Source organism: Cinclus cinclus, chromosome 7 (assembly GCF_963662255.1).
Source record: "Cinclus cinclus chromosome 7, bCinCin1.1, whole genome shotgun sequence".
In the NCBI taxonomy this organism is placed as follows: Eukaryota; Metazoa; Chordata; class Aves; order Passeriformes; family Cinclidae; genus Cinclus; species Cinclus cinclus.
This window is the reverse complement of record NC_085052.1, coordinates 12578896-12590004: the sequence shown is the minus strand read 5'-3', so window position 1 is coordinate 12590004 and position 11109 is coordinate 12578896. Positions and strand designations below refer to the sequence as shown.

Here is an 11109-nt window from a genome sequence, read left to right as displayed (position 1 = left end):
CTCAGGCCACTGCCATCCTGGTCCCCAGCTCTCCAAGGCACCCACCCCTCCATCACACCTTTTACACCTTGACTGAATCAACTCCTGGCATGCTGATTCCATTCCAACAAAGACACCCCCCCCCCCCCAGCATCCTTGAGCCTCTCAGCCTCTGTCTAGAGCTGATTAGCAGAATCATAAAATCAATTACATTGGAAAAGACCTCTGAGATTACCAAGTACATTAGAGCACGGCACCAAGTGCCATGTCCAATCTTTCCAAACCCTCCCTAAACACCTTCAGGGATGGTGATTCCACCACCTCCCTGGGCAACTCCTTATATTGTCTAATCACCCCTCCTGTGAAGAAATTCTTCCTAATGCCCAGTCTGACCTCCCCTAGCACCGTTCGAGGTTATTTCCTCCTGTCCTGTCACTTGGGTCACTTCTACCTGAGAGAAGAGGCCAACCCTCTTCTTTCTACAACCTCCTTTCAGGAGCTAGCTGGAGAGTGATAAGGTCACCCCTGAGTTTCCTCTTCTTCAGACTACACAATCCCAGCTTCCTCCACCACTCCTCACAGGATTTGTGCCCTAGGCCCTTCACCAATTCTGTTGCCTTTTTTGAGACTCAACCACCTTTTTTCGTGTCTCCCATAATGTCTGTATGCTGCCAGGGCCTCAAACCCTTCCCTGGCTGGAGGCCCCAGACTTATCCTGTTCTCATCCCTTTGTATGGGTGACCAAACCTGCACAGCTCCAGGCTCCTGTTCCTGACTGGATGCCCCAGATGGGCACTCAGATCCCAGGTTGGCCCTATCCCTGGGTGGGTGTCACACAGTCACAAGATGGGTCAGGCTGCAAGAGACCACAGTCAGTCATCTGGTCCAACCTCCCGCTCAGGCAGGCTCATCCTGGAGCACATGGCACAGGATCGTGTCCAGATGTTTCCGGCATATTTCCAGTGAGGGAGACTCCACAAACTCTCTGCACTATCTGTTCCAGTGCGTGGTCACCCGCACAGCAAAGCTCTTTCTCTTATTCAGGTGGAATTTCCTGTGCATCAGCTTCTGCCCGTTGCCTCCTGTCCTACTGCCCGACAGCACCGAGCAGAGGCTGGCTCGGTCCTCCTGTTTCCATCGCCTTGGTACCCCCCATCATGGCCCAAGGCCTGCCCGTACCTGCAATGAGCCCGGCCGGGCCCGACAGACCCTCCGAGCCCCACCACCCCACCCCCCGCGAGGGGATCATCCGCGGCTTCATGAGCCCCCGGCCCCGCTGGCTCTGGCGCTGGCCCGGGCCCCCGCCTCGGCCCCGCTCGCCCCCGCCCCGCTCACCATCCTCGGCGCTGCCCGGGGTTACCATGGGCAACTGCGTCACACCCACCCCGCGCGCCGACGTGCCCACGCCAAGGGGTGGGCCAGCGGCGGCTCCGCCCACGAAGGGTGCATGCGCACGAGGGGCCCTCCCGGACAGGTGGGCGCGGCCCCTCGTGGCTCTGTGGTTGGCTGAGGGCGGCCACGCACCGGAGCGCGGGGCGGGTGAGCGCCACGTGGGCGGGCGGAGGGAGAGGGGCCCGGGACCGCAGGTGGGGACACGTGGGGACGCGACGGGACGGGACGGGCAGGGCAGGGATGGGGGTGTGCCGAGCCGTGCCGAGCCGACGTAAGCCGTGACCGAGCCGCGCCGGAGGTGTGCCGGGGCTGTGCCGTGCCGTGCCGAACCGAGCCTGGAGTGTGCCGAGCTGTGCTGTGGCTTACAGAGAAGGGCAAGGAAATTGGTGAAGAGTCTGGAGCTCAAGTCTTATGAGGAGTGGCTGAGCTGGGAGTGTTTAACCTGGAGAAAAGGCTCAGGGGGACCTTATTGCTGTCTATAAGTACCTTTGAAATGAGGTTGTAGCCAGGTGGGAGTGGGCCTCCTCTCTCAGGAAACCGCTGACAGGATGAGAGGATATAGTGAGAAGCTGTGCCAGGTGAGGTTCAGGTTGGACGTTAGCAAGAATTTCTTGACAGAAGGATGATTAGATGCTGGCAAGGACTGCTGAGAGAGGTGGTAGAGTCACAGTCCCTGAAGGTGTTCAAGGAAAGACTGTGGCACTTGGTGCCATGCTGTAGTTGACATGGTGGTGTTTGGTCATAGGTTGGACTCAGATGATCTCAGAACTATTTCCCCAACTAATTCATTCTGTGATTCTGTGATTCAGCCGTGGGTATGTGGTGCTGCACCCCGGGGAGCACGCAGGATAATGCCATGGCAGTGCAGAGCAGCATTAGAGGGATGTGCAGGCTGGTGCCATGTGGGGCATAGCACAGTGTGGGGGTGCCGTGCTCTGCCTACACCGGGGCTGCAGAGTGTGCCCCTGTAGGAGTGCCTGCAGGGCAGCCTTGTGGAGGGTTGAACTGGTCCCTACGGTGCTGTGCAGCACCATACTACCCCAAGGAGGAGGTGCCAGGTGCTGTGGGGTGCAGCACAAGTGGGGCGACCTCAGGCAAGCAGTGATGTGTGAAGGAGCAGCCTGACTGCAGTGTTCTGCCAACAGCAGGAGTGCAGGGGCCTCCTGGGCTCAGGGCTGCTGAAAGTCCAATCGTCCTGTTAAACATAAACCTGCCATGGCTCTCACCCAGATAACTGCTCCTGTGGCTGTAGCAGGTGTGCACTCAATGAGCAAGCAAGACAGGATCCTACTGAGCAGCCTTTTCCCCCTGCCCAGACCTACGCCAAGATGGACACAGTTTCCCTTGGCTTCAACATTGACTCCCCACGCTGGGACCAGAGCACCTTTGTGGGGCGCCTGAAGCACTTCCTCAACATCACCGACCCTCGGACAGTGCTGGTGCCAGAGGAGGAGCTGGACCGGGCCAAGGCCCTGGTGGAGGGCTGCAGGTGAGGGCAGGGGTACAGATGGGGCAGGTGCTATCCCTGTGTTCCTGGCCATCCCAACCACTGTGCAGTGTTGCCGGGGGATGGAGGCAGTCATTCTCAAGCAGGTACGCTGTGATGTAACATCTCTTGGAGATAATTTTGGGGGGATTTTCCCAGGCTTCTCCCAGGAGCCTCAAGCTGTGACATGCATCCTTCTGAGGAGATGTTTCCTCTGACTTTCATATGGTGCCTGGAGCTCTGTGCCTCGGCAGTGCCGGGTGCTGACGGGTCTGTGCAGCTTCCCCTGATGGGCTTTGGGCTTGCAGGGCCGGGCTGGTGCCACCAGGAAGCAGCCAGGAGCAGTTGCTCTATGCCAAGAAGCTGTACGACTCAGCCTTCCACCCTGACAGCGGTGAGAAGATGAACTTCATTGGGAGGATGTCCTTCCAGGTGCCGGGCGGCATGGCCATCACTGGCTGCATGCTCCAGTTCTATCGGTGAGCTCCTGGGTACACCAGGTTGGGGACACAGCTCTGACAGCCCCCAGCCCCTCTCGAGGTCCCTGGTGACACGAGCACAGCCAGTCTGCCTCCTCTGGGGCTGGGTGCTGCCCAAGGCATGCCCATGGCTGCTGTGGTTGCCTGTGTCCTGCGGACAAACCCAGTGTCTCTGGGCTCTGTCCCCAGCACCCAGCCTGTGGTAGAAGCATCACAGATCTCCCTGGCCCCTGGCATGGCTGGAGATGGTCTCACCTCACCCTGAGCTCAGCTGAGCTCTTCCCAGAGCCCCTGGAATGACTGATACAGTCAAATCCTACTTGATGCCTGCTCTTGGTCTGTGGCCCATAGCAGTCTGGAACTGAGGACCAAATGTGCCCTAGGCCAGGCTGCTTAAGCATCCTCAGCCCCTGCTGATACTTCCCTGCATTTCCCTTCTCCACCCCCTGCATTCCAAAGCATGCTTAGACCCTCATCTCCCTATATCCCTTCCTGTTCCACATCAGTGTCCCTGAGACACCAGTAGAAACCCAGGCACCCTCGTTCCCCAGAGCCACTTCTGTCCCCATGTATTCCCTCCTTGTTGCTTGCTTTGACAAAGGCTTATCTCAGCCCAGCAGAGGATGGCTGCCACCCTGCTGAGAGCTGTGTCTCCCATCCCTGCCCAAATGTCTTGCAGGACTGGGGCCCCCCTTCTTATGTTCCCTAGGGCAACCAGAACTCTTGGGACCATTACCCAGCTCTGCCAATGGCTTGTGATTTTGCCACAGTTCCTCAGTTTTCCTTTGGAGACACCATGATGAGTGGACTGCAGGCATCTTGGCTGTCTCCCTTCCAAGCCTGGCCCTGGGCAGAGGCCATGTGTCCCTGACAGCCCTTGGGTGTTCTCCTGGTCTCTTCCCTCCACAGGACAGTGCCTGCTGTGGTTTTCTGGCAATGGGTGAACCAGTCGTTCAATGCCTTTGTCAACTACACCAACCGCAACGCTGCCTCCCCCATCTCTCTGAGGTGAGCGGGCCCCCCAGGATGGAGTGTGTGCATTTGAAGCAGCCCTGGATGCCCTGTAAAGACCCCCTATGCCATGTCTTGGGCACAAAAGGAATTGGGCTGAGTCAGAGTTGGTAATTCTGTTATCTCCCTTCTTATAAAAATCACTGTGCAGGCAAATCGGGGTGGCTTACGTCACAGCCACTGGTGCAGCCCTCGCCACTGCAGTGGGACTCAACCTCTACACCAAGGTATGCCAGGCCAGGGCCAGCTGGGGCAGCTGGGTACATCCTGCTCTCCTATGTTGATGCCAGCCTGTTTCCCACAGCGAGCCCCCCCCTTGCTGGCCCGCTGGGTCCCCTTTGCAGCTGTCGCTGCTGCCAACTGTGTCAATATCCCCATGATGCGGCAACAGTAAGTGTCACACGTGGCTGGGGTGCTTGAGGGACCCAGCTATCTCCAAAGGCAAGCTGTGGCAGCCGAGCTCCTGGGCTGCCTGGCCTCCCTGCCTTGGGTTCCCATCCTGGGAGCTGGAGGGAGGTGAACTGGGGTCTGTGCATTTGCAGTGCTGTGTCTGTGGTGGAGGGTGCTGGGTGGGATGGCTCAGCCTCCGCCTAGAGCAGGAGGGGGATTTTCAGCTGAGGATAGCTGTTCTGGAATCTGTGCTGGAAGATCCCTCAGACCCAAAGATCTCCTGCATGTCATAGGAGAACCCCAGTCCATGGTATCCTGATGCTGGGACACTCCAGTTGGGTTTCTTGTGGTGACCTGTGGCTGCTGCTCGGGGTTCCCCACAAGTCACGGCACAAGGAGCTCAGGTGCTGAGTGAGGGACTTGTGCCCTGGCTCAGCTGCCTATCCGGGGCACTGTCTGTCCCTAGCACGGCCAGATTCTGCTCACAGCTGTGCCCTGAAGATGGCAGCATCGGCTGGGTTGGGGACTGCGGTGCCCCGGGGTGCTGGAGCCCTCTGCCCTGGGGGCATCTGGGGTTGCTGGCATAGAGGACTCCCCTGGCACCCCCTCACCCTGCTGCTGCGTCCTCATGTTTTCTCCACTCCTGGCTGCCTGTCCCCTTCAGGGAGATCATCAACGGGATCACAGTGACAGATGAGAACAACAACGAGCTCGGCCGCTCCAGGGTGAGTCTGAAGATGGGGATACGGGTTGGGGTGCGGCGCTGCCAGGGCTCACTTGCTGATTTTGCTTGCAGAGGGCAGCAGTGAAGGGCATTGCGCAGGTTGTGCTCTCCAGGATCACCATGGCAGCACCGGGCATGAGTGAGTGTGGGGGCAGGAGGGTGTGCAACTGAACTGGGGACTCTCCAGGACCCACCACCCTACCCTTCCCTGCTTTAGTTTCCCTCATGAAATAGAGGGAGGGTGGCCTTGCATGCCAGATAGCATTTGCTCTCTTCATCCAGCCATTTCCATCACAGGCCCCCAGCCCCTTCCATGCCAAACCACAGCCTGGGAGACAGGGGGTGCTCCTATGGCAGTTTGGCCCCACAAGGATGCATCTTGTGCTCTCTGGCCCTAAACCCTCACGCTGCAGCCCTCTGCTCCTGAGACCCTTGACATGCTGCAAGCCCAGAAGGAAGCACAGGAGCATGAGGAGCATAGACCATGCTGCCCAGGTGATGGATGTGTGGGGGTCTTGTGTCAGGTCCTTGCTGTCAGCAAACACCATTACCCCCAGCATAACTAGCTGCTGCCATGGCCTCCAGGTGGGTGGTCCTGCTGGGACAGCCCTGCAGGCTAACTAGTAGGATAGCTGTTCCAGGATCTGGACTGACCTTTTCTCTCTGTGCCTAGTTATTTTGCCCATCATCATGGAGCGGCTGGAGAAATTCACCTTCATGCAGGTGAGTGCATGTTTCTCCTGCCAGTGGGGTCTGTGGTGCTCCAGCCCTGCTTCCCACCTGGAGGTGAAATGGGGAGTTGTAGAGCCCAGCTTGCTTTGCTCCCTACTTCAGTCATTGATACACCAGTGGCCTCTCAAGTGACATGGGGAGGCTATGGGAGGGTGGAAGGGTTTGGTCCACACCAGAGGTGTTGGACATTCAGCCCTGCTGAGGGGAGAAGTCTGCCTACTCTGTGAGTGGGTCTTGTGGTGAGGCGAGGGACTTATTCCTGGCTGTTGTCTTGCAGCGGATCCAGGTTCTCCATGGACCTCTGCAGGTGCTGCTCTGCGGGGGCTTGTAAGTATCTCACTGCTCAATTGCCTGTGAGTATCCAAAGCTCCAAAGGGATGCTTGAAAAAAAACTTCTTTCCCAGAGGAGACTGAAAAGCTGCTTACCTTTCAGCTTGGGCTTTCTCCAGTTATTGGGAGTCATGGGGTGTGAGCAGCACCTCTTAGGCTGAAGTCCGTATGGCTGGTGGGCAAACAGGCTGGGATCCCCAAGATTGAAGCTCTGTTCTTTTTTCTCCCACAGCCTCCTGTTCATGGTGCCAGCAGCCTGTGCCCTCTTCCCCCAGAGATGGTACCTTTTCCGCTGCTTCCCCCTTCTGCATGGGATCTCGGGAGCCTTCCTCCTCCCCTAGTTCTTCTCTGCCAATCCCAGGAGAAGCATGATGGGCACCTACCCTTCTGCCCAAGGCAGTGCCTGCCTGTACATGCTGGTGCCCAGGGCAGCAGGAGAGCATGTGCCTGCCCTGCTCTGTGAGCTCTGTGCTGGGAGCAGCAGGACACCCGGCTCCATGGGCAGGTCTCTGCCTACCAGCACCAGGAGGGAAGGGTGGTGCATCTTGCCATGAGCCTGCAAGATCCTTGGGACTGCAGAGGCCTCAAATGACAATGAGGAGGGAAGGTGGCTTGACTGGTTGTTGGGGAGGAGGATGATGGCTCTCAGTGTGTATCCCCTCTCTCCACAGCTCCCTTGCACTGGCAGACCTTGAGCCGGAGCTGCGTGACAGTGTCATGGCCAAGCACGGGGACAAAGTGTCATATGTCTATTTTAACAAAGGACTGTGAAAGGAGACTACCTCAGGAGCCATCGCACCCCTCTGGCCTCCTGCCACCACCAATCCCACATCCCCTGAGCAGAGGCACAGCCCAGTGCAGTCCAGCCCAGATCTGCCCCCCCACCCAGCATCTTCTCCGCAGCCTTCTTCCACTGTAGAATCAGGATCTGACTCTGTGTGTCCAAGTTGCAGCACTTTGGCTTGTCCTGAGCCATCCCCATCTGGTGCTGGCCATTTCCCAGCCTTCCCATGTCCCTCTTGCCCTGAGGGATGCCTGTGCTTCCTGTGCCTTCGTTTGGCCCAGACTGTCTGGGCCTCACTGGGTTTGGCCCCACGAGGCATAAGGCTTTCTCCCTTGGGGCTCAGAGCACAGTTCTACCTCCAAAATCAGATATCCTGCCATTGTACCAGCAATCAAACCACATTCCTGCCTTAAACCACCACAGTAGCCTCTTCCCAAGATCTGGATCATGTCTTGGCAGGTGTGAAGGGACCTGTTCTCGCTGCACCATGGGAGTGACCATCCTAAAGTTCAGAGACCAATGCTTGCACTATACGTTCCTTGCTCTCAGGTTCAGGTTGTATTCACTCTGTGATTGCCATAATCCAGGAAAAAAATAGCTAATTTCTTTAGCTCTAATTTTTTTCATTCCTCTGAGCACTGTCACCCTTGTCCTATATCTCTGGTTCCCATAGTAGAATTATGAAACTGCAACTTTAGGGGACAATTGTCTCTGTCCCCCTTTTGACTTTGGGTAGAAGACACAGAAATCAGAGAATCGTTAGGGTTGGAAGGACCTCTGGAGGTCATCTAGTCCAGCCCCCCCCTGCTGAGGCAGGGTCACTGGAGCAGGTTACAGGAATGTATCCAGGTGAGTTTTGGGTATTTCCAGAAAGAGAGAATCCACAACCTGCCTGGGCAGCCTGTTCCAGTGCTTTGCCAGCCCCAATGTAAATAATTTCTTCCTCATGTAAAGGTTGAACATCTTGTAGTTTAGTTTATGGCCATTGCTCCTTGTCCTGTCACTGGACACCAATGAAAAGAGTCTGGCACCATCCTCTTGGCACTTGCCTTTGAGACATTTACATGCATTGATGAAATCCCTCTGAGTCTGCTCCAGACTAAACAGGCCTGGCTCTCACAGTCTCTCCTCATAAGACATGCTCCAAATCCCTCATCATCTTTGTGGCCTTCCACTGAACACTCTCAAGTAGCTCTTCTCTTTCTTTTCACAGAGCTATCAAGGCATTAACTCAGGCTCTGAATAGCAGCACTGCAAACAATGGAGGAAGGTTGAAAAATAAATGCGGTGGTTTCTAAAAAACAGCTGTGAGTTATGCTTCTGGCTCATCCCTGTGTCTGGTTCTCTGGGCTGAGCTGGTACATGGGTCTTATGCTTGCCTTGGAAGGGAAAGGTGTGGGCTTTGTGACTGACCAAGCATCAGAGTCTGTGAGCAAAGGGGCCAGAAGGAGAAGAGTGTAATGGGTGGCATGAGCTCTGAAACGCCTGGGCATTCAATGGCAGCCTTCCCCAAGAGGTTCTTGGGGCTGCAAAGTCCCATGGCAAGTGACAAAAGGTGATTGTGCTGTGCTCATAGTGACACTCATCCTCTTGTGGGGCCTGGGAGGATGACACTGGGTGACCCTTCCTACACCCATACGTGCTGTTTATCTTCATGGCCAGGCAGAGTTTCATGATGCTATCTTGGGTCTTCTATGAGGCCTCTCCCATCCCAAAGGAGAGCAGCTTGAATGTGCTGCAGCCTTGTTTGGGAGAGAAAGGAACCCAAGTCCTGGACTAAAGCCCTTGCTTTCAGTCAGCTGTATGCAGGCTCTCTGCTGATGAACAAATAGCCCTTGGTGGGACAAGTGTGTTTCTAACAAAGCCATGTGACGAGGCTGCTCTGAGAATCCCATGGCCCAGTGGATGATCCATACTCCTCCCTCCAGTTAGGGATACTCTGATCTCTAGGGTAGCAACATTCTCACATCAGCCACATGCCTGAATAGAGACACATTACCCATTCTGCTTCAGACAGAGTAGCCAAACCCAAAAGGCACTTCTTGAAGTGCCAAGCTCTAGCCACAGCAGATTTGCTTCTGCCAAAGCTGCAACAGGCAAAGGATAATGTCTTCCACCACATATAGCTACTGGTAGAAAGCTGTAGAAGAGATCTGAAATAATTAACAGCAGAGCAGAAAGTAGCAAAACATGTTCAAACTTGTATATCTGTTTCCTGGGCATTATTAGATCTCTTGTTAAAGCACAGTTAAAGTAATTGATAAAGACATGAAATGAAACAGATGTCACTCCTGTTGGGAGTGGAGAGAAGCCACAAGGAGACATCTCTGCTCTCTGCTTTTCTTAAGCTTCTTAGCTCATGCTGCTCTTGTCCTATGCCCAAAACAGTGTGAGGACTTTCAGAAAAGTACCTGTAGCAGTCTTTTGGGTCCAAGGTGCCTCTGGCGGGCTTGGGAGCATGGTCATGTTTGTAAAATTATGTGCTGTAGCACCCAAAACCTGTCCTTTCCCTGTTTTTGTTGTTCACCTTTCCTGCCTTGGTAGTTTGGAGGGGTCCTGCAGGGCAGGGAGCTTTGTGGCCAACGATTCTGGGGCAGCAGCCGCAGTAAACCAAGCTTGGGACCATGACAGCAAAGCCTCAGCTGTTTGGCCACTGCTTTTTTCCTGTCCCCAGCCATACTAGAGGGGTAATGGAGCACAGAGACCCCCTGAAGTGCTGTTGCCATCTCACATTAGCTCTTGTCCTGCCCTGGGGAGTGGGACATGGTGCAGTTTATTGTTAATGGACAGAGTAAGAGATTTGCTCTGGGCTTGTAGAATTTCTGAGCCATCCTCAAGACAGGCCTTCCCTCCCACCTCCCTGAGCTTATAGCAGTGGTTTTTCTCTTCAGACCAACAAGGATTTATGCCAGCTGACAGTTCAGCTCAGCAGGGTTTCTCGGTTTCTAGGTTGCAGCTGGAATCTCCCCCCAGGATTCAAGTCATCTCAACAGCTCACATCACTCTGGACATGGTCACTGTGCCTGCCAGCCCTCCCCAAAACCACATTAAGTCTGTAGCCTGCCTTGATCTCACCAGGGAGCAGAGGAGTTGGTGCCAAGCTGTGGCCAGCCTGGCCTCCGCTTCCCATTGCAACAGGAAGGAAACCTCATTGCAAAGAGTCAAAGCCAGAGCATCCCTCTTGGGAAGAGCAGCATGTGTTAATTGCTCTCCAGCAATGAGTCACACCTGATCTGGGCTTGTCCTGTGCTCCCCTGAACTCCATGCCTTCTCCCTGCTGTGCCTCTAATTTCAGGGCTAGCTGGGAACAGGAATAAAGCTCCTTCAATAACTGTGTGTGGCAGAAATGTCAGTGTTCCAGCATGTTTACAACCTCACTTTAAATGGCAACCCCTCCAAAGATGTCATGTTGGTCTGCAGCAGAGCCTGAGCAGGGGCTGGGGAGGCTGCTGGGTTCTCCTAAGCACTGGTAGTACCAGCAGGAGGGCTTGGTCAGGGTGGAGGCTGGGATTTGGCTGCCACAGGAAGAGGAGCAAGCATGGTTAAGGTGTGATGGGTGAACGCTTGCTGGCCCACCCTAGTAGCAGGTGGGTGAGCTGATCTGGATAGAAAAAAGACAGGGCAGGAGATAAGATGAAGATGCTAAATCAATTATTTTTTTCTGGCCTTTCTCAATATGTTATCTGAGCATCTGATGAACCTCATCATGCCAATCCGGCATGGAGACCGTCTGGCGCGCTGGGAGCAGCAGTGTAGAAACCCTCTGACACTGCCCCAGAAACATGGGCTGTCTCTCCTGAGC

General features: G+C 55.4%; 1 protein-coding gene across 1 annotated transcript; it reads left to right on the top strand.

The window, feature by feature from the left end:
- Positions 1 to 1842: 1842 nt before the first annotated feature.
- SFXN2 (sideroflexin 2) lies at positions 1843 to 8569 on the top strand. Its single transcript, XM_062496195.1, has 12 exons — positions 1843 to 1949; positions 2688 to 2860; positions 3166 to 3336; positions 4246 to 4344; positions 4499 to 4574; positions 4652 to 4737; positions 5402 to 5462; positions 5534 to 5600; positions 6135 to 6184; positions 6471 to 6520; positions 6756 to 6803; positions 7195 to 8569. Exons 1-12 carry the CDS (start codon positions 1920 to 1922, stop codon positions 7292 to 7294), a joined length of 1011 nt encoding a protein of 336 aa, XP_062352179.1. The 5' UTR covers positions 1843 to 1919; the 3' UTR covers positions 7295 to 8569.
- The last annotated feature ends 2540 nt before the right edge of the window (positions 8570 to 11109 follow it).